At 38.0% G+C, this 23,918-nt stretch overlaps 1 protein-coding gene across 5 annotated transcripts in view; it reads left to right on the forward strand.

Annotated features, from left to right (window-relative positions):
- ARHGAP8 (Rho GTPase activating protein 8) overlaps nucleotides 1-23,918 on the forward strand; it is an 86,245-nt gene that overhangs the window by 23,124 nt on the left and 39,203 nt on the right. For 3 of the 5 annotated variants that reach the window (XM_087766340.1, XM_087766339.1, XM_087766341.1), the window contains exons 2-6: nucleotides 1,345-1,456; nucleotides 4,747-4,884; nucleotides 15,334-15,421; nucleotides 18,125-18,256; nucleotides 20,986-21,072. In XM_087766340.1, the coding sequence (XP_087622466.1) occupies nucleotides 1,420-1,456; nucleotides 4,747-4,884; nucleotides 15,334-15,421; nucleotides 18,125-18,256; nucleotides 20,986-21,072 (482 nt within the window). In that variant the 5' untranslated portion in view covers nucleotides 1,345-1,419. Of the gene's footprint in view, nucleotides 1-1,344; nucleotides 1,457-2,968; nucleotides 3,020-4,746; nucleotides 4,885-8,853; nucleotides 8,967-15,333; nucleotides 15,422-18,124; nucleotides 18,257-20,985; nucleotides 21,073-23,918 lie in introns of those variants that run through there. The other 2 variants (XM_087766342.1, XM_087766343.1) reach the window with 2 other exon arrangements.

A 23,918-nucleotide genomic window follows, 5' to 3' on the forward strand; every position in this document is an offset into this window, starting at 1 on the left:
ATGATGGTTAGCAGGTACTTGTTTTACTGTAGTACCTGGGAGCTGTAGTCATATACTAGGATGCAAATTTGTTTTGCCTGTATAAAGCTAAAACCCAAAGGACAGACTTTGCATTAACTGGTTAGAGCCTGGCTCTAGTTCACACATGTAGTAACTGTGGCCACTCTAATGACATCCCTCCTCAGCAAAATAGGTTTGTTGATGTGCATTTTATTTCTAGAAAACTACTTACATATCCCTTCTCCGGTTAAAAAAAAAAAAAGGGGGGGGATGGTATCTAGCTTTTGGACTTGTGGGTCTGGAATAAACCTAGTTAACCTACTTAAGCTTTGGGACGTGCAGGGTGGGCAGCAGCAAACAGGCAGACTGTCTGGTCTTGTTTGGTTTTGATCCAAAATAATTTCCCAGTTTCAGTGCTTTGAAGTAGCAATACGATATCTAACCTCTTGGCAGAGGAGAAGAACATGCTTGTATATGCCTTTTCTCAACAACCAAACCATAAATGTGCCTGTTTTTCTTTTTATTTAACATGCTTAGATGAAACCAAACTGGTATAAAACAGGGGTTTTAAATTAAATTAAAAGGAGAGTATGAAAAGCTCAATTTCTTTCTCACCTCCACACCCGCGTCTGGGTTTTTAATTTAAGGGAAGTACTCTCATTGCTGCTTGGAGCAGCTGCTGGGGGAACACAGATCTTCTAAATCTTATTCTTCACTCCTGATGCTCACTTTGGGTGTGTTACTTAGTATTCTGTTTACAAAGCACTCCGCAGAGTGTTTGACAAAAAGCAGTGATTACGCGCAGGAAGTGCTGTTTTTTTCTGGTTTTTATATGTTAATGCTCACTTGAAATTTTCATGAAGCTCTTTCATGTGAAATGTGTGGTATAAAACGTTTCCTGTAGTAGAACTTGAAACCGCTATAGAATAAGTGACTTTGGTGTGAGGGTATGGAGTATACATCTTCATCAGAGAAATAAAATTAAGAAAGAATTAAGAAGGTGTATGTTGTTTCCAGAAGTGAACTAATCTGCAATTCTGATTTTTATCATTTAAAATGTGTAATATGTAAATATTTTTTAAAAGAACTGCCCCCCCCCCCCCAAAACCAGATCAGTTTGTTGAAAGTCTAGTTTTTGTACGTAGCTTTTCTTTTTTGGACCACTGTTTTAAAATGCTTCTATAGTATGTTGTAAGAAAATGGTGCCTAAATGCAGATGAGCTGGTTCCTTGACAGTAATTCGGCAGTTGGATTTGGGGGATGGGGCTTGTTTTCTTTTTATATCTGTATAGCGTGTAAAATATGCCACACTGTGATGACAGCAACTTTTGTTTATTTTTGTAGGGTTGACCCAAGGACCATTTCATCTTGCAAGAATTGGTTAGCAAGATCTACATTGACTTGTTCCTAAGGGGAAACATGTCTGAGATTGACTATGAGAAGTTAGCTGAAATAGGTAAATATTTTTTATTACACTTCAAATGGCATTTGTGTAGAGTTACAGGTGATTTAATAGAGCATCTTCAGTAAGTGAGAGGCTTCACCAACATTTTGTAATACTTCCTGGAGCAATCCAATATGAGTTACAGCCACTGTACTGATGTGTACCCTATTAAAGCCATTAGGGTTGAAGGTTAGTTTAATACATGCAGGTTTTATGAATTATTGGTAGATGTTCCTAGTGCAATTCTAGGCTATTGGAATATCACCATCATCACATATTGTGGCACAAATGGGAGTCATTACTCCAAACAGACAAGTATTGAATGAGCATAGAGATTGCTGTATTGCATGTTATCTCCAAAGATGTTAGTCAAGCTGAGCAATATGACCGTGGTGTTAGGGGCCTCATCATTTTGAAAGATCAGTGTTAAATTCTTTTTACTTGAGTTTTTGAGGATGCCAGGCTGAACCCCAGAGCAAGGGTCTTCCAGAGCTTTTTTTTTCTTTTCCCTACCACCTCAGTCTCCCTTTCCCTGTCCCTCACCTTAGCTCTGATTTCCCCATGTCATCGCTTTCAGCAGCAGCAGGCTGGCCTTTTTTCTCCTAGGGTCTGATTCAAAACCCACTGAAAGCAATTTCCCCCTCAGCCTTGGCAAGGTCTGGATCAGGCCCCGCGTGTTGTCTCCCAGCCTGGGTTGAACTGTGATAACAGTGTGAGTAGTAACAGATGATCCTCTGCTATAGCTCATGGAGCAGGGCAATAAACTCCTCTGTCATTTGCAGGAGAAAAATGAAACTGAGGTCGCCCTCAGTTTGGAACAATGAATCTTCTTTTTTTATTTGTGTTTATTACGAAACATCTCTTGAGCTCCAGTCCTCTTGTTCACACATTAAAAAACAAAAAAAAGGGCAAGAAAAAGAATATACAAAGAATTAGGTTAGGGTTAACTAGCTTTTCAGTATATATGATTAGCCTTGGGGCTTCTTTAGTCCCTGTGAATGAACGCAGTAGAAATGGGTGTGTGTATTTACTTTGATTCTCTAGTCCTTTGGCACATCTCAAAGCCAGATAGCTTGATATCTATACTTTGTTACAAATCCTTACCCCTGGTTTTTGGAAACCTGGCTGTTTTTATGCATAGTACAAAATAATTTTTTTACAGAAGGAGTTAGTGTCTGCCTCTCTGTACCAAAGGCTGTGGTTAACATATTAATTGTTTCTGTTGTGTTTAACTAGAATATACGTTTCACTTTTAGTAAACCCTGTTAAGTTTCTGTGGATTATGGTAAATAGTTCACAGCTACCACTTCACATCCCCACAGACTAGCGTTTTCTATTTTTTTTCTCTCTCCCCTTTGCAACTTTTTGTTACTTTAGGTGGTTACAGTGCTCAGACATGAAAAAAAAACCTAATAAACAAAATAGTGTTTTCCTTGTTCTGAGTCTTAACATGACTTAAATATTTTAAAAAGAAAAAAAATGTGAAATTCGTATACTGCATTATGTTTGTATTATTCTTCCTAGCTCTTGGGACAAAAACATTCTTTAAAGTGAAAGAATACTTTTCCAGTTAAGGTTAGTGTAGCTTTTTATATATGATACACTTTTAAAGGGTAGAAAAATACACATTTTGGAGATAATAAGAAGAATTTAAACTTTTTTGTGTGTATGAAGAGGACTCTAATGGTGAATTTCTAAAGGCAGATTTTTTTTTTTTTTCCTATAGGACTGCTGATTTATTTTCTGAGGAGGCTTTAATGTGAATTCAGACATAAAGAAATGTAAAACTAGTACACATGTTTCTGACTCCTCTTTGTCTTTGAGAAGCCCAGCCACTAGCGGCATTATTCATCCTTGTGAAACGCATTTTTGGTACAAATCATGTTAAAAATAAAAATGAGACAATAAAGCTTTCATGTGGCTGTTTATAGGATAGAAAGATACTGAGAAACTGTGAGTGGAAAGCATTCCAAAATATTTAGTAACAGTTTTTCTCTAACACTTATTAGCTACTGGCACATAAATCTGGCTGAAATCAATACTTAATATATTCTCTCTGCCCTAGTGTGTCTTGTGTGGTGGTCAAGGCATATGAAATATGCAGGTGATTAGAAGGCAAAATATTCTTGAAGTACTTTTTAAAGTGGCACTAATAAAGTTATAGATAAAACTGTTAATTCTACCTTATTAAAACTTGTGTGATAAAAGGAGATGGATGATGTACAGGGGGTGGTGCACCTTATCAGAACATTAATTTTTCTCTTTACTTGTGCCTTTTCTTCTCCTAAGCCACCAAGACACTTCTGTGTTAGTTAGTGTGTCAATTTAATGTTACTCCCGTCAGTTTCTAGAAAACATTCATTTGAATAGTGTAGAAACATTAGTGACAGTAATTATCCCAGAATCTGTGTTCAGTTGGATGTGTGCTTAGGATCAGCTCTTTTTGAACCTTACAACAGTTTGGAAAAAACTTGGGCCCCCCCCCCCCCCCCCCCCCCCCCCCCAAAAAAACCCAACATACCCAAAAAACCCTGGAGCAAGATCGATTAACTTTGTGTTGCTCATTTCAGTGCAGAGTAGATTTTAATTCTAGGATCTAGTCCAGAATCTACTGAAGTTGGGGGAAGGATGCCCATTGATTTTACTGGGCTTTTGAGCAGACTTCTTACACCTTTGCTTGGCCTCTAGCTGGAGTCTATGTTGGATGGACATTTTGGCTGCCTTGCCTATCTCAAGTTCAGAAGGTTAAAGGATTTCAAGGAAACAGTGGATTTTGAGGGAGGTGAGATGGAGATTTGTTTGTGCTTTGCTACCTTTATGCAAAGTGAGGAGTCTGCTCTCAGAGAGCAGTCACATGGGGTGTTAATGTGGAGTAGCTGTCCATGCATACCTTAGCGTACTGAAACTTTGATTTCTCCATTTGAACAACCTTGAAGTAAAAGACAAGAAGCTGTAGATGGATACAACAAGCAGATTGTGGGAGTGTAGGAAATGATGAGACAACACCAGCAGTCGTGAATAGCAAGGTCACAGCTTGCAGTCATTGTTGAGATTTTTGTGAGCATCACAGCAGATAGTAATCTTAATGAGGATGTGAAGGTAGCTCTGAGATATTAAAGGGTGACTTTTCCCACACATGACAAAGGGTAAAGAACAAGAAACTGATCTGAAACTGCAGCAAATGGTGATAAAGGCCTGTGTTTTTGTCAAACTGAGCTAAAATTCAACCCTTCAATAATGTATTAGAGGCAAAAGTTTTTCTTTGTTCATTAGCATTTAAGCATTCTTGCTTGCTCCTTTAGAACTGCAGAAAGATGAAGCGGAAGATACACAGTCAGAACAGGAGGAAACATTTATGTCTCCACCGCTTGAAGATCCTGAGTTAAATATCAATCACCCTTACTATGATGTTGCGAGACATGGCATTATCCAGTTAGCAGGTATGTTTGGAAAAATACTACAGCTTGACATTTAGTAGCCCCTTACCACATTTTTCTTACTGTACTCCTCAAGGTGATGCACAGGAATCATGTTGATGCTTTCAGCCTTCATCCTGAAAAGCAGCTCAGTAGTAATATGTGAACTCAGTGCTTTTCTACAGATGAATTATGAGCCAAATAGTTGAGCTTAATCTTGCTTTGAAATGTAACTATAGTAATATATTATAATCTAAGGCCTAACTGTGGCTGTAACAGATCTGTGCTTTATTTGTGATAAGCTGTTTTGTTTCCTGAATAACCTGAAGTGTTGTGTAGCCACACGTAATCATTTTTCTAGTTTGCCCTGGGAAGGGCGTGCAACTGTGAAGAGATATGAGTTACTGTATAAAAACTAATAAAAGGCAGAAAGGAAACTGTTGATGTAAATGTTAACTGCATTTATCACCTGAGTTTCTGTTGTGACATGGAGAAAAGCTGGGTACATAGCATATTTGAATATTGGATCATTTAATGTTTACATTTATTTATTTTTAAAACATTCTGGCAACATATAAGACAGGCAGGCATATTTATGATATAAAAGCACCTCTTTAAAGTATGCATTGCATATTGTTTTCCTTTTGGCTTATTTTTGGCACCAATGTGCTTGTTAAAATCACATTAATAGTCACAATCCTGAGCTAAAGAAATGTATACAATAAGAAACAAATAGCAGTATTTAACACTGCTCATGCTAATGAAGTCTAAGATTATATTGTGCACACTTTTTGTACCTCATACTTCAGTGAGCCTAGATTATGATTTTTCAGGAAGACGATGAACTCAGGTTGTGCATATGTACCTTCCTGAATTCGAGCCATAAACAGGGTATCATCCAGGTGAATATGAACTTTAGCCAAACCAGTCTCCTAGTAAGGTATGATCGACTAGGGGCAGTGAAATCCGTGGTAATTTGACTTCTGACTATAGTGGGAGGAGAAATTTACCTGTAGTAACTTCTCTTCTTGAAGCTACTTGTACGCAGGGTAATAATTACCTTTTACCTTCTTCAAAACTAACCCCCTAACATACGACTCAAATCCATAAACAAGGGAATAACAGCTTCACATTCTTGCGATTCAGGAGCTACTGCCTGCTAACCCACTAGGACGTTTCTCACCCAAGCACCAGTTTTGGGATGGGGGCAATACCAAGATAGAAAAGTTATTAATGAAACCATTGAAGTCAAACTGACAAAGTGTGAAATAAATGTGTTAACAGACACACTGGATACCCCAGAGTCACTATAACTGTCCACCTAAGAACCTCTCCCATCTGCTGTATTAGGCAGTGCTACATAATAATGCTTTAAAAGAGATCTTCAAGAGTTTGTTTCTCCTGCTGGTATACTCGGTATCAAATTCTGATGGGCATTTACTGCTTCACCTTTAATCATGCACAACTATTTACTAAAATGTTTGTTGTTGCTCCTCATTCTTCATTCACTCAAAGCTGCCCTGGAGGTCAGAAGCACTTGATATTTGTCTGTTTTAGCTGGTGTTAATTCTAAAAGGTCCTTGTGTGTTTATTTTCCTTGGAGGAACCATCGTCTTTTTTGCAGCTACAGGCAGAGCTGCCAGGTGACGAGCTGAAACTCCTGAGTCCGTGCTTAGACTAAACTCTTCTTCTCCATCCCTCTGTATTGTGGGAAAAGGGGACAAGTTGGCAATCTTATTGGCCAGCCAAGGAGAACTTACTAAGACATTCCCTGCTGATTTAAATAAACAAATAAATAGAAGTTTACTTACTACCAAGGCAAACAAAAACTGTGACTTTCATAGTCTCGGAAGACTCTGTCATTTGACTCGGAAAAGTTAAAATGGTGGGGGAACTCAAAAACGGGGGAATGGGAAGATGAAATATACTGGAACAGCTCCTTTTAAAAAGTCATGCTTTTACTGATGGTAAAACAGAGAACATATGGTAGGGACAGAATGATAACCAGCCTGCCCCTTCCTGAGTAGTCCCGCCTGGCTTCATGTTATGCATATGCCTTATTCCTGTGTTACAGAAAGGGACCGTGCTTCAATATAGTGGAGTGAAAGCCACGGTGTTTTTTAGAGACACCTACCTGTAGCTTCCATAGTTTAATCTTGGAACTTGTTCTGTATCAGTGTTTGCTTGGAATAAAGTCCAAACTTTAGGTATACTCCTGGTATAAATTCACTGGAGCAACTGGAGGTATTCACAAGATGAATCTTGGCTGGAATGTTGGATTATCTCTGGTGGTTTTGTCCTTAATACTGCAGTCTTTTGTAGGGAAAAAAAGTCCCCTAGCCCTTGTTTAAGCTCAGAAAAGAGTGACTTTAGCTGCCATTTCAGTCAGAAATATATAATGGGGTTTTGCAAGTCTACTGGACAATTTAAATGCTAAGAACAAGCCTGGAGCCGTGCTTGAGACGGCAGCCTGCACCCTCCGAAGCCGCTCTGATAGTGGGATGTAAGAGGAGAACGCAGAGGTGTGCACATGAATGCAGAACACAGGGAAGGTGAAGTATGATCCGAAGACATGCTTCACCTCCACAAAACGAGGCCTCCCTATCCCCAGTGTTAATTGGCATGGAGTCAGGTTTGAATGTTTTCTGGATTTAGATTCAAGTGAAGAAAGGATGAGCTCTTCAGATCTCCTTCCCATCTTGCAAAGGCCAGTCCCTTTTGAAACAAATAATTATTAAATGATTTGTACCTAGTTTGTAATGGTTTTAATCTCTTTGAATAAGACAAAATATAATTTCAGTGTTTGGAATGGCTGTTTTAAAGCAATTCTGAAAGCTGTTCCTTCAGTTTTAATTCTGTGATTGAAAGACAATGAGATGTATTGTTTGAAGTGATTGAAGTAAAAGAAAGAATTTAGGTGAAAATATTTGCAGTAATTTATCCGTCTCTTACAGTGATCTAGTTTCCAACAGTTAATTTAAAAAAAATCTGAAATTCTTTCTTGCTTCTCACAAATTAAAATGACTTACACCTGCTTTCCATAACAATAACTTTGACTATATGCAAAGGAGATTTTTTGAGTTGTATTCTTACAGTGTGAAAATACAGTTAATTAAATAAGAGTAGAGGACATTTTAAAAAGATGTAAGCTTTAATAATTGTTTATTAATTACAGACTGATTTGTGTCACAAATACCAGTGTGCAGCTGACTACTCTAAGCATATGTAAATGGATCAGTGCTGCAGTGCTGGTTCTTTTTATTTCTACTTTGAAGGAGAAATTTCAATCCGTTGCCTAAAAAGAAACTGAAGATTATTTTTCTTTGTGGCAAAAAGGAAGGGACATATAAGCATATATGATGCATCAAGCTTCCTTATTTTCTATAGTTTGCTTCTATAATATGATTGCTGGCAACTTTTTGCAGTACCTTTTTTTGAATATGTGCTTATTTAGCAGGACTCTGATGCTTGGTTTTCATTAACTGCCAGTGACATCCTTTTATGTGTTAAACAAAACTTTTTAATGGATCAAAGTCCATCATAATTTTAAATCTGTATTTCCCTTCTTAGCCTTTTATTGCTTTTCTAGTTATATTTAAAGATTTCAGGTATCCAGCCTGTGTCTTTGTAGAGACTGTCCATGTTTTTCCTCAAGATCCAGTTGATTTCATGCCTCTTTCTGATTTTGAACCAGTGCATTAGAAACTGATTAGAATAGTATTATGTAGATTAGACTGTGAAAGGTAAAGTTGTAGTTTAGTTTTTGTAACATGTAAGGAGAAACTGTAGTGAATTACCTGATAAGCCTAAGACACAAGTCCTGATAATTTTCAGTCCATCTCAGTGACAGCTTTGCTACTTCTTGCAATACCTTCAGGAGCAAATCTGTGGTCTGTAAATTGCAGTGCCACAGGAAAGAACTGGATTTAAAGATTATTTTTTTTTTCTTAAAAGATTTACTTTGTTCATTTTTTTTATTTCCAAAGGGTATTCCTGAAATCAGTATCTCTGACATTATTTCATGAGTTCCCTTTTGGGGAAAACAACAAATCAACTGGAGAGACCTAAGACTTGGGCACTTTTCAAGGAGGAAGCTGAAGGCTCTGGTTTGTAACCTATTTGCAGCACAAGAGCAGATTTTAATGTGGGCTTTGCACTTTACAATGCGTGTCCTAACCATTTGGGTGTTGTCGTGTTTTTCTCTCAATTGCTATGAGAGGAGCTCCAAAATAAAGGTTGATATCAATGAAAAGTATGTCCTGCTCTAGTGAAGAGGGAACTTGCCTGAGTGATAGAAGCATGGGTTCAAATTCTTTAGGCAGGAGTTGAACTTGGGTTTTCCAATTTCTGCACCAGTTTTCCTCTTGCTTCTTTCTCCAACTATTTTCTTCTCAGAATGTGAAAGGAATAATCCTTATTTACCTCATTCCTCTCTTTGAACGCCAGACTGTAAGTTATAGGGTCTTTTTTAAAGACAAAGCTGAGTTAATTACATCAAAATATATGGATGTGCTTTCTTGTTGAATCTGAGAAAATATAACAGGTCCGCTTTAAACATAATTTAGCAGAGCAACAGGCTAAAATAAATGATAGCTCAAAGTGCCAAATTCAAATGTGAATGTGAACTCAATTTTAGGTTTGGGCATCATGACAATATACCACAAGTCATTCTATACCTGAATATACCTTATTAAAAAGAAAAGCCTAGCACTATGTCCCCTTTACCAAGTAAATGTAAATTATATTCCCTTTCTGTTTGACTATTCTGCTTTTTCTTTGCTTTCCTTAAATTTTCTTTTATGCTTTCTGTGAATTATCAAAATACTTAGTTTTGCATCACTGAAAGCAGTTTTGATCTTCAGTGCACCTTTTAAGACTAGAGCATTGTTCTAGTCCAGAGAGTCAGCCAGATAGAACTGTACTGACATTAGAGTGGTTAGCTTCAGGAATGGCTTTAACTCACCCTTATTTCAACTTATTTTACCTACTTTAAGAGGAGTACAAATGAAATGTAAGTAATTAATTATATTAAAAAGTAAGCTGTCCTTTTGCTTTCAGCTGATCTGAAAAAAATGTGCTATGGCAAAGTCTTTTTCTTAGACAAAATTTAAAAGAAAAATTGCTCATGGAGGAATCTTTGATGGGGGGTGAACAAGGTTCCCGATGTAGGAAATCTCCTGAATGTTCACTTATAGTCATTCCTATTTAGAAAGAGACCTGAGCATGTACTTGATTTTAATTGCAATTTTAGCACTTTCCAGAATTAGCCAGGTGCTGTACAGGTGCAATCCTCTCACAGAAAGTTGGTTTCTAAATAAACAGGTGGACATGAGTGGAATCCAGAGGAATGAACACAAAAAGGCAATTTTCTGAAATCAAAATGAGTTGACTCTTGGAATTTAGAGTTGGTGTCATTCTCCATATTTCCTTGGTGGATCTGGTTTCTGTCCCAAAGGATAGACATTACAATGGATATTTTAATACTTCATCTTTAAGCTGTCTAATATCCATCGTAATGTATTTTCATATGATCAGCCAAGGTGGTCAACGCCAGGAGAAAGACGACTCAGATCTCTGCAGCTAAACGTATAAGCTTCTCCTGCTAACATTGAGACTCAGCTATGTTATCTTGGCTATGTGTTTCTTAACTGACTAAGAAGTTTGCCATTATGGGTGGGCAGAGACCCATTGTGGATTAGTTCTGGGTGTATTTACTCTCCATTACTCAGCCTAGGCAAAACACAGAAGTTTCATGATGGCTTTTTTGCAACCCCGTATTTCCCTGAGTCGTAGAGAGTAGAAGGAGGCTTGGAAGCACAGTTTGTCTTGACATTTAACATAGTGTAATTGAGGTTTAGGCTCATTTTCTCTAGGTTAAATTCTGTGAAAGAAACAAATATGTGAGCAAGTGTTTTCATTGTTGTGGCAAGTCCCCTGGAGTTTGACCCTGCTTCTACTCCTGTTGAAACCAATGGCAAAACTTCTGTTGACTTGAGGATCTCGCTTTGCTGTAACGTGATGATGACAACCTTCAGTGAAGTAAAATGATATTTCACTTTTCACTTATAAAATAGTAATGTTTAGTATCATCAGAACAAAAGCTCTTGAAAAGTCATGCTAAAATTACAGCATTCAAAAGATCTCATTTGGAAATTGGAATGAGCTGTATCATTAGAAAAAAACTTTTCATTTGCAAGAAGCAGTTAGGAAGTGCTGTGCCATCCAAATTCTTAATTAAAAAGTAGAAAAGTCCCCTTTCCCACTTGCCCTACCCTGTGTCTTACTGTAACTTTTTTTTTCTGCTGCAAAGTTTGATATCAAAAGTGATTCATGTCTGTTTCAGTGAAATCCAGACAAATCAAACCCCAGCAAATAGCTTGTATTTTAACGCCCATAAATCTCATTCTGGACAGTGTGCGCTGCACACCCCTCTTCACTCACCGAGCACAGGGGAGGAGGCTGGCGTGGCCGTGCGGGGCTCCCAGGAGCGGCTCTGCCGCCAGCGCAGCTGATAATCCGGAGGCTGCCCAGGAATGCGTCTGCACTGTAGCAAGTGCCTGATCCAAAGGCAGGAGCCTCCTGCCCATGGGCCAGAGAAGTCTGTCGGACCTTTGTGTGCATGAGGGCAGAATCTGAGCCAGGGACTTCTAAAAAGGTGTGGGTAGGTGGCTAGAGGAGTCGGAGTGCCCAAGCAGTTAAGGCACACAGTCTTTGGGAATGCCTCCTGAATATTAAGAGCTCAAAACCAGTGCAGAAAGATACAGGAGGAAAGAGGAGCACATTTTCCAGGGAGGGCAGAAGAAGTTACCAGCTTTCATCTGAAAGTGTTTAGTGACATTAGACTGTGGAATAAACTAGGTTAAGATGAAACTACGTTTTTGACCTGAAAGCAAAACATCAAGGAGCAAAGCTGAAATTGCACTTCTTTTTTGGTTTGTCCCCTGCAGAGAATGAGGCATCTTTCAATTCTAGCTTGCTTGTTTAAGTCCAAGTAGTAGGGAAATACGGGTTTTGTGGGATAAAAATATACTCTGTGCTGATTTAAAATCAGCATACTTCCAAGTTACACTTTGCTTTGAACGTGCAGGTAATTGCCACTTCCCACTTTACCCTTCAAACTGCGCTTTCACGTGTTTGGGTAAAAATTCTATCCTCAAGGTTATGGGATTCAAACTGTGTCCGACTGGGAAGCAAATGCAATGGGAATTTCCTAGGGTGCTGAGTCACAGCCCTTCAGGTGGAGGGCAAGGGAAGCCTGCTTCTGTTTGGATCAGCACTTCATGTGTAATGTTAAAATTTGATGTTGTTCAAAACATTGTTGATGCCTATGAAGAAAGAACAACCTCCTTCCTTTCATTAACAGTCATCACTAATGGGAAGCTGGCACTGCTTTGTTCAGTTTCTCACGCAGCTGAGGTCCTTGGTCACCTTTTCTGGTTTGCTCTCGTTGCCTGTGTGGCAGTGCGGGGTGGGAGAACGAGGTGCTCTGCTGGTCATTCTGAGAAGGTTTCTTTGCCTCAGTTTTCCCATTATTGAAACTGGGCAATATGTTTATTTATGTTCTAAGTGTATCTGTTTGCAGTCTTTTATAAAGCTGGTTCTTTTTTTCTGGTTTTTAATTCAAGTAGTCGAATGTGACCAACGGTAGCAATTAGTGACTCATTTAGTAATTTAACTGGAAACCTTTCTTAGATTTATTTTGCTCATAAAAATGATTGTCTCTAACAAATAAAATATTCTACAGTGCATTGTAACACAGCAATTTTTTCACAAACAAGTAATGATTTAGAGAACAATCTTTTATTTATGTTTTAATTTAATTTTAGTACATCGTTCATATTAATGCATGTCACATTATAATACCTTTATAAGTACTCTGAGAATATCAAATAAGACACTTAAACTGACCACAATTTATTTCATGAAGTTATTTTTAAGAACAATATGCAGACATACCTGAGCGCGTGTAATTGTGTTATTGTGCGTATTCTTCCTTTAGTGGTGCTCCAGCACCTTATTTAACCCAGGAGTCAGAATCTATTTTTAATGTGGGAAGGGACACCAGGCCTTGTGGGATGAAAAAACACCTTTAAGAAAGATAATAAAAATAAGCAGTCAGCCAGAAAAGAACAGGAAGAAAGAACCAGCCAGCAGAGAAAGCTATGTTTTGGAAGTCAAAGCTACAGGACTAAAGTGATAATTACCAAAATTCAAGCTGAGTTAGATCTTTGAAGGATGTTAAAGCAAATAGCAAAAGGTTCTTTGGTTGTATAAATAAAAAAAGAGAGAAGTGATCTTCTGTGAAATAAGAGCGGGGTGGCCATCAGAGATAATCCAGTTATAGCTGTCAAACTAAATTAATACTTCATTTGGTTTTCAGTAATGACAATGATGTTGATATTATTAGGAAGTCTTTTTAAGTCCTGTATATGATGTTCATCTGCAATTTATTATCTACCTCTTGTCACCTGTGTTTAGGAAAGATGCGTTCAGACTGGAGCAGGGTAGAGGATAGCTAGGTTGGGGAAGAGATAGAAGATCTAACCTGTTTACAAGCAGTAAAATACAGGCTGAGAGGGGATATGATTATTGTCTAGAGAGTCCTTCGGAATGGTAAATAGTACTGAAGGAGAAGTGCTGCTTCAGCTGAGTGATGTCATTGTCACACAAACAAATTGGTACAAATTTGCTATGACTTTTAGACTGGAATTGAGAAAGCAGGTTGCTAGTTGTCAAAGCAGTGAGCAGGAGGAGCAAGAAACAGTAAAAACCTAACTGGTTTTTAAGATAGAGCTCAACAAATCAATGGAAGGATTATGTGGTACAGTTCCTGGTGATAACACAGGAACTGATAGTGCAGAAGATGTCTCCATGTTCATATGTGAAAAGTCACTGAGCGTTACTGTCACCTCTTTCCTCCCTTTTCTCCTTCTACACCTAAAATGGAATAGGTTTAAATACATGCTGTCCCATCATGACCTCTGTAAGTACTGTTGAGCACAACCAGGTAGGAACCGGACAAAGCAAATACAGGATTTTTTTTTTAGTGTGGAATCTGTCAGGTGAGGACAGCCGCCTCTTCCTGAGTTGAATGAAGGAAAGCATATTACTGTCAGTGGTGGGTTTTCATGGAAAATGTGTGTTTGCAAATCTGGGAAGTGTTCTGTTTGTTCAGATCAAGTAATTTGAACCAACATCAGTAATACAAATTAGAACAGCTTAAGAAGTGGTCTGAGGCTGGTCTACCCAGTTTTCATAGAAATGCTCATGAATGAAATGAAAACTGGGTAGACCAGCCTCAGACCACTTCTAAATGCTCATATGATTTTACTTATTCATGGAGAGACTCCATTGCAGATTTAACTTCGCCCATTTTACTACTTTTTTAATTTGTTTATTCATTACAGCTACTTACGTAATTAGGGATGAAAGGGGAACAACAGAACTATAAAGAATATCTAAAAAAACCCCAATTCTTAACTTTATTGTACTACTGATATCAAAACTTTGATGTTTTAGTGGCAATAGAGGTAAGTATTAAATATCATTTAGTTTGAACATTGAAATTAGACCAAGAATGTCTCAACTATGAATTCAGTCTAAACATTTTCTGGGATGTCTCTGTATTGCTTTAAAAGGAATGATATCTTTCATGTCGATATATGTTAAAATCTTTACACCTCACGGTCTTCACTGCTGAGTTACCTTCAGTACGAGCATGACTTAACCTCTGCACCTGGCTTTCCAGATAGTGGAACTTGGGTGTGGGGTGGGCATGGCATGAACACAAACCTTGTCTATACAGGCAGTGTGGGTGAAGCCGTCATGAGTCAAAGAGTAAATGAACTTGAGTGCAGCAATATATGCTCTTCTAGAGGGACTAAGGGATGGACACTTGGAGATCTTCAGGTTATGAAAAGCATAGGTGTATGCCTTGCTTGTGTGTTTTAAATGGCATCCGAATGTAGCAGTACTTTGGAAAAGAGTGTCTGAGAAAGCTTAAGATGGTTAAAAAATTTTGACTTCAGTGTGTGACAAAGCAGATGCCCAAAGTGCTTGTAGGCATAGCAGTGTTCTTATAAATTGTGGAAATAAGACATGAAGAGTTTGAAAACATGCCACTTCCAAGACTTCTAGGGAAAGTAGGCCTGTTTTCTTCCATGAATGAATGCTGCAGGACTTAAATGTTCCCTCTCAGGAGCTGAGCACTACTAACCACCTTTGAACATGACTTTCTCAGCTGAGCTTCCTCACTTGCCCAGCAGCTGCTTCATTTCATCGCAGCGGTGGCCAGATTGCTTTCTGTAGGCAACATGTGATTTGATAGTGAAGTTTCACAGTGTGTTTTGAGTAACGATGGGAGATACAGAGGTAGCCCCAAATATCAGAAGGTACAAGCCATTCCTTCAGATCACTGCGGTCCCACTGCATAAGTAAATGAGCGTTGTCTTTACTAACTGTTTTGTTCACTAGGTGATGACAATTCTGGAAGGAAGGTGATTACCTTCAGTTGCTGCCGTATGCCTCCCTCCCATCAGCTCAATCACACCAGATTGCTGGAGTAAGTTTCTCTCAACTTTACATTTTATATGTGAACTTCTATTAGCTTGTTTCCAGGTGAATGAGCTTTCAGGGAAGAGAAGCAGGAAGCAGGGAATGAAATGAAAAAAGGATGTAAGACCTACTAGTGTTAATGTTAAGTGAATGAGATGTGGATGAAACTGCCAGAGTTAATTCACCTGAAACCTTGACTAGAAGAAGCAATTCACCATGTACTGAAATTAACTTGTCGTCTTGATTTTATTAACGAGTTCTGACAGTATTTAAAAAATTGAATTTATGATGAGGACCAATGAAAGAGAAATTCTAGTGCTCCGTACTTATGTTCTCATGGATAGCAGTGTTTGCCTTAATTTGCTATACTTTATCTCCTGAATCACTCAGCAAGAGTGTTGTTTAGTTATTTACATCTTAGTGGTTTTCCTCTTTTATAAAAAGATCTGCATTACGGACAGTATACTATGCTTCACATTTTTATATGTATCTCACGTTGTAATGTTTGGGGTTTTGTGTTATAAGAGGTTGTCAATATGTAAAATCACAACATTCTTCCTTATAAACTTGCTGTAGCAAGGTACCAGGACATGTTTCTTCCTTGTGGTTTGTCACTGTGAGGAGATCTGTTCTGCCGTGAGAGTCTTCTCCTTATTAAGCATTTTAAACCTATTTGGAGTTCTTGCACAGTCTCCATTGCCAAAATATTTGAGCACCTTCAACCGTCGGTACCCACCACCTTTGGAAAGGACCAAAGTGCTGTTATCTCAACTTTTCGGAAACAGGGAGGGATTAGAAGGCAGGTTATGTAAGATATGTGTTTGAGACCGTGTTGCTTCATTTGTGTGCTCTTCACAGCTAAGGTATTTCCAGAGCCTTAAGCCAAAGCTTCCTGTGTAGCCTACGCACCCAGGAGGAAGAGCCTCACCAGTCAGCTCCTCACCTAGAGGAGCTACCTGCACTGATTAATAGGAAATGCCAAAGAAGGGAGTGTGACAAACCATGTTGCTACCAAATCTCAGTTCTGTGAGGAGGCACCTTGATGAAACTATGATTTCCAGCCCTCAGACTCTTCTGGACTCGAACACTTACATGTTTTCCATCAAATTCACTTGGAAGGTCTGTGCTAAGAGAGAACTGAAGGCAGGTGCCTGAATGTGAAGCTAGCAGTGTAACTATCAAGTGATCCGCTTTTGAGTAGTTAGACCCAGATGTTGAGTTTTGAGGGAAAACTGCAGAGTAGGCCCAGATTGGTAGGTGTTATGTGATGAAATCACTTAAAGAATTGATTTGGTAAAGCTTTTGTAACGTCCCTGCAATTCTGTTATAGCCTTGGAACAGGTAATTGGCTGTACAAAAATACTAGTTATTTTATGCCCAGAAAACTCTCTCAATTATTTTTAGAACTACAGGCTTTCTGGATGCAATGTTACGAGGAATTTACATGCTGTAAAATAAACCGTGAGGCACTCTGTATGTGAGAGTATCTGTTTAGGTATATTTTAATTTCAAACTCTTTAAAAAAAGTCCTGAATGACTGTTCCTACTACTTCTTCCATTAAAATACCTTTACTACTTAAGTCAGGGATCAAAACAGCATTATATTAGTTGCTGTGGCAGTCCTCGTCCCAGGCGATTCGCAGCCTAAGATTTACAGTTCGCTAAGGGAATAAGCAGATAAATGAGACTGTGGGCGTACAGTGTAACAGTGAAGTTACGTGCTTTTTCATGCAAAGGTGGATAGTCAAAGTGGCCTTGATACTTGCAGATAGCCACAGCCTAATAAATGGCACATGGAACTATCTATTTTATTGAATGAAAATCGCTTACATACAATTAAGAGCAATAGCTGGGGCTCTGTCGCAGAATAATAAGATAGCATTGAGAATGACATGAGAAAGTTGAAATCTGACACAGCAAGAGATGAGGCCAGATTGTACTCCTCCATCATTGCTTTATTTGAATCATTGAGCTGTGTAATAGGCCATACAGTGTTCTCAATTGTAGGAGAAAGGGAAGAGAAAAGCATTTTAAACTATACCGTAAAAGAATGAACACACAGAAATCTGCTTATAAACCATGCAGTATTGTTTCAAGATGGGATAAGTAGTATAGTTCTTTAAATTAGTTTTAAGGGAAATGATCTATGAACACAGTCCCCACAATACAAACAAGGGAAAGGCAAATACATTCAAGAAAACAGTTTACAGTAACAAGTTGTAATTGGCAGTAATTAGGGCTCATGGATTTTTCAAAAATTTAAAAAGTTTTAAATTGAGAGGAAAACCCAAGATTTATTCTTTATTATTTTGAAAAGTCAAAATGACATTGTTTGCTTGGCTAAAAGGAAGGCATTTACAAAGACCAGAAGAAAGCAAAATAGAAGTCGCTGTCCATTAAAATGCATCTTTTTAAAAATTTCTTGGAAAACACAGTCCCTTATCGTCTTCATCTTTTAGTGATTCATGAGCACCATAGTTTTCGTAACTAAATACGTTCTTTCAGATTTTGGGCTTTGCAGTGATGTGGAATTATTGGCAACACTGTCACTAGAGCAAGATGAACTTGTTAGATAAATACATTGAAGCAAATGTGAATTTGCAGTCACTAGCATTCTGTGCAAAAATAGCACATTTTCTTTCCTAGTTACTGCTTTAAAAATCTCATCCATTAAACTGTCTTAAAACTAAAATGTTCTCTTTCTCCTCAGGTACTTAAAGTATACTCTGGACCAGTATGTAGAGAATGATTATACAGTTGTCTACTTTCACTATGGCCTGAAGAGTCTGAATAAACCGTCTCTGAAATGGTTACAAACAGCCTACAAAGAATTTGACAGGAAGTATGCCTCCAAAATATTTGGTTTATTCTTTCTGTTGTGTAATGTCTGTAACTAACTTCCATGAAGGAAGCTGATCTTTCCTGATCCGCCTGCAGCTAACTGAGTTCATTTTGCTGTTGCAAATTTTTGTAATGATATTGGTGCTCTTTGTTCTCTTGTAAATGTCTTCTGTGCAATACTAAGGAATGGCCTGAGTGCTGCAGTGGTTATCCGAAGTTATAAAAAGCCTTGAGAACAAAACCAAGAGCCATTGCCTTTTCTGTGCACTATTTAACAAGATACCTGTGACAGCTTATTAGTCATCATTCTCTATTATCTCACAGTTGTGTTTCAACCTTTGATCATCCCAAGGCTAGGTTATATACAAAAAAAGGAAAGATTAGTTTTTAACAGTCTGCATCTCACAACCCTTGCGGCATTCATTGGTGGTTGTATGTAAAGCCCCGAAGGGACTTTGGAGTAACAATGGCTACAGCTCATGGCTTCATGTTTTAGTTGGTTAGGGTGCAGTCAAGGCCAAAGCTCCTAGATAGTGGAATAGCATTTTAATAGTGGAAACTAAAGTTCTGATGTTTATTCTCTGAAAATGCACACTTGGCAGTGGAGCTGAAAACTCCTGTTGAGTTTTGTCTTGTTTGCAAGTTGTTACTTGATGTACTTGTTTGTAAGTTGGCCTCAAGAGGGCATGACTGAAAGCAAAAATATACACAAATAGCTCTTTCCTGATAGTGAGAGTGTATGTGCACGTGCATTTTGGGGGGATAGATCATACACAGCTGACTTTTTCAATTTCGGAGCTGGAACAAGAAGCAAATCTCACAAAAGATGCTGTGAAAAAGATTATTCGCTGTTTCTAGACTAGACTGAGAGATAAATGCCTGAGCATTTCACAGGACTGCACACCCTGCTTTGAAAACGGAAGTTTTTGCTGTGCACTGACAGTTCCTGAAAATAAAGCACTGTATGGAGTCGGGAAACCTACCCTACCATACTGTTTTCCTTCTAGGAGAATCCCAAGCCAAATTTACTGTTGCTGTATGGGAAGAGGCAGTATGAGGGCAATAGCTTCTTCAGTTTTGTTTCCTGCGTACATCTCAAATGCAAAAAGTCACTCTCATTTATGCCAGAAATCTGTTTTTTCCATTCCCATACCCTGACCCAGAAAGCAGGAGAACCAAAGAGGAACAGAGAAGCCCAGGTAGCTGGGCAAAACCAGACAACCAGACACCCATCATTTTATTCACAGCTGGGACTTCTTAGCATACTGTCATTGAGAAGCTCAAAGCAATATTCACAGCCCAACATGTGTGTTCCACTGTACTAGCCAGAGGGAAAAAAAAAAATATAGCACCTTTCGGACTTCTGTGTGCATGTTTTGGGGGTCAAAGGAAAGAGAGAACAAAAGAGAGTACAAGGGACATTAGTAATTAGCTAGCATCGTGAAAGCAAATGTTCAACAGGAATAGTTTCAAAAGAATAGATCTTGCTTTGAAGGTTTACAGCAGAGGCGTAGTAAAATCTTGTGGGCATTTAATTGTAATCTAGGAAACTATGAAGTACATGAACTTCCACAGAAGCAATGCCTTATGCCCATTGCTTCAAGGTACAAAACAAAATTAAAATGGAAACTTCATTAATGCAGCTCAGGTGTTTTGCTTCTAAGTTTTTATTGTTGATTTTGGGTTCTTATCCACATTGGTGCCAGTTGCACAGGGATAGTTGTTTGCTTGTGTATGATAGTGGCTTTGGGAGAACAGAGCTTTTTCATTCAAAGATGTATGGGCCCAATTAAAACCCAAAAGGAAAAACTGTGGTAATTGCTGAGTTGGTCCCTTTTTCCCCTCTTGCCATAGCCTGTTACAAGAAGGTTTTTCTCAGGAGTTCACAATCATTTTTTTCCCATGATCGTGGTTTTTCTAACAATGAATGGTGAACGCTTGGGAGGGGAGCTCCCTACTGTGAAGCAAACTTGGCAAAGTAATAAGCAACAATTTATATATAAAAGCGGGATATTTCATTATGCGTTTCTCAATTTCATTTTGGAATAACATTGAATAAGAGCAGAGTCTTTTTGTGTAGCCTGGTTTCCATTTCAGTTTCAGCCTGTTAGAATGTATGGTTTATGTATCATGATATGACATGATAGAATTCAGCAATGCTATAATGGAGAAAGGTTTTTGTTTCATCCAAAGGGGACCATCCAATATAAAACAGCATGCAGTTGGCTTCACCTTTAGTAATTACTGGCAAAACAAGACAAAAGTAGTGGTAAAAATAAAAGATTAGGTGTAAATTTTACATCTGAAAATTTAGGCATTTTCTCTAACATGAAAATCCTGTAAGCAGAAAATAAAGGGAGATGAAGGAAAGTAGTTTTTTATATCACAGAATTTTTTATAGACTCTTCATTCTCTTCTCAACTTTTTTTTTTTTGAGTTGCCTGATTTTCCTTCTGTCCCCCTGTTATTAAACCTATGAGACAGCAGACATTGGTTAGGAACATAATAGTGTTATCTTGGCCTACTATTGTATCATCAAAACTGACCATTTTTTAAATTTTTTTTTTTTCATTTTATATTCAGTTTCTTCTGAATTAGGTCTTTTTAATGTGTTTGAAAAGAATGCTGTATAATGTTCCTGTAATAATACCTCCCATTCAGTTGTAGCTATTCAGTTCTACTGTCTGTGATATTCAAAAGTCTTCTAACAATTTCATTTTCTTTTCCTAGGTATAAGAAAAACCTTAAAGCCCTCTATGTTGTACATCCAACCAACTTCATAAAAATTCTGTGGAATATCTTTAAACCTCTTATAAGGTACTTGGCAGTTTATTCAACACATTTTCCCATTCAGTTTAAGGGTGGTTTGTTCTCTAATAAGTTGCTTTTAAAAAGGCTCAAGGTAAAATATGTGAGGTAACAGCACAATAGCCATTTAAACTGTCTTAAACTAATGACTAAGGAGAGCTTAAGCTTGGGTAGGAATAATAGTGTAGAGTTCTTTCTAAGAAAAGGGAGTCTCAATTCATAGTAGTTTTACTGGTATGTTAAAGTAAATATCACTTTAAAACATAGTTATTCTGTGGACCACGAATGACTTTTTTGTCCTCTTTGACAGCACTTAGCACAATAGAACTGGGTCTGTGACTGGAGTTACTAGATGGTACGGTAAAGCAGGTAATAAATAGTTAACCTTCAGTCTGATCTCAAGTGCTGAGATGAATAGGAATGATACTACTTGTGTGTTCGAAGTTAATGGATAAGCCCTGAAGTGCCCGTAAGAATTTGTGATGGAGGGTATAGTGGTGAAGGTGGATGTATTTTACTGGTGCATTCTTTTTCTTTGCATGGTAAAAATTGATGCTATCTACAAGGAACTGGCAACAATGGGCAGACATGGCTAAGTGCTAGGATGGTTGGGCTTTCTTAGTTTCTGCTCCTGAACTTCTGTCACTTTCAAAGTAATTCTGACATTTTGCAGATTATGTTATGAATGTCCTCAGGGCTGAAGGACGAAAACAGCCTATCTTGAGAAGCCATAATGAACCAACTAAAAATGTCCATTACAGTAACTTGCAATTGATTCAAATCTGACTGGTAGAAAGCTAATTAATTAGAAAGGGGAAGTTTGACTTCTAGACAGATCAGAACATGTAAGAAGCATGTGAAAATAAAAAAGTAATTACAGCTAAAAATCCTCCCAGAATATGCTGTTCTTGAAACAAGAAAGCTGACTATAGATCTTTGTTTTAACTGGCAGTAAGATAAGTGCCAGAGATCCAGGACATAGACCAGTGGTGAGAAAAGTGTGACAGAAGCAGGAGGTCCAGTAGCTGGTAGTACCTCAGGAATGGGGATGGATTTTTTTTTGTTCCTGATTTGCTGTAGGATGGGTATGGAGGGCTTTCTAGGAAAAAAAACCCAACAATAAAACCAGAAAAACTCTTGATGTACATGAAAACACTCAGGTGAAACCAACTTCTTTCTCAGAGGTAGCTGAGAGCTCCTTGGGAACAGCTCCAGGCAAGCAGTTTTGGGACACTGATGGTTTTCAGTTTGGGCACGTTAATGCACTCAGTGGAGCCACAGCTGGACAGCAGCTGTGCTATTTGACTTAGAGTAATAATTGGCTGCAAATTCTTGCAAAAGAAAAGTTTACAGATGCCTGTTGCAAATACTCATTTTTCCTGGATCTTACTGTGTCTGTGTAAATAAGATGAATACATTTTTCTTGGAACAGTATGATACACTGGCAATTAAATTCTTGTTTACTTTGGATGTGAAAATGGGTGATCCTGATAAGCTTAAGCATTCATATCTAGCACAGAAAATTCAAACCAGGGCTTGTCATGCTAGGTGCATCATCATCTTGACCTTCTGAACACGCTGCTTTCATGTTCATCATTGGATGTTCTTGTTTGTGCTCGACTTTTACCAATGTGTACCTGGATACTTGTTTTGAGTCTAATTTAGCAGCACTCTACTCTCCATTGTTAAAATACGGGACCAACAGAAACAAAGATATTTGTACGCTGGCACTGACAAAATCATTGAAAGTATGAGTAAACTCTGAAAAGGTCCATAAGCCAGAAGGCAGGAATTAGCTGAAGCTAGGAAAAAACCCTCTTTAACTGCTTAAAGTGGTCTAATTACCAAATGCTTACATGCATTTGTGGTTTGGGTTGACGCAAGTTTGGGTTTGTCAAGTAAAGGAAAATGTAAGATATAATTTTAAAACTGAAGTGTGAAAGTGCCCATGTACAATTTGCCTAAATTGTACTCTCATTGAATACTAAAACTTATTAACATTGTTAATTTACTAGAATAGTACAATTTAAAATTTGTTCACAGTACCTTTTCCTCCCAGTTTAGAATAATCTTATCTTAGCAGATCATGCTTTTATTTAAGTGTAAATATTAAACCAAAGTTCAGAAAAGGAAGGGAGAAAAATCCTGTGGACTTTGTTTCCTAGCTTTGCTGAATTATAGCTCAGACTCATTTTTAGATTTTAGTGTTTCCAATAGATGTAAAATAAATTTCATTATCAAGAAACATGTTTTTATTTTTCAGAGGTCAGTTAGTACATTTGGTACCTGTTAGTACCTGGCCTAAGTACTTTTACACGGACAATTTGCTTGCTAAGAAGTAGACAAATACAGAATTATTAGAGTGAAGAACAAAAATAATCAGTATTTTAGCATACTTGTATTTGAAAGTATTTAAGAAAATGTAAATACTTTAAATTTTTCAAGCTCCAGAAGTTGATTGATCTCCTTTCCAGTCCCAAAAGAGATCAGCAAGAACATAATGTGTTGTCATATGTATTTTTTTCCAGACTGCAAAAAAACTGTAAGAACAACACATTTCTATGTGTGAGCTAGCAGAAGCCACCCACATGTTATCAAAATAATATACGTTTACGTGGTGGTGGTGATGTGGCATTTTTAAGGAACAGCAATAATTCCTAACTGCCCACAACTTAGTTACAAATTATGTGTTCTGTAACATGTCCTGTATTACCAGAGGTGATTAGTTACAGAGAATTCTGTGCCAGCCCATGGCTTAGGTAACATGTTGAAATCGCAGGCTGTTTTGGATGAAAGACACACTGAAGAGCTCTGAAGTTGTACATGCACAGACTGATATCCATCAGTGTCCCAAA

This window comes from Nipponia nippon, unplaced genomic scaffold (genome assembly GCF_047370975.1).
Source record: "Nipponia nippon isolate SJK-2023a ecotype South Korea unplaced genomic scaffold, ASM4737097v1 scaffold_3, whole genome shotgun sequence".
In the NCBI taxonomy this organism is placed as follows: Eukaryota; Metazoa; Chordata; class Aves; order Pelecaniformes; family Threskiornithidae; genus Nipponia; species Nipponia nippon.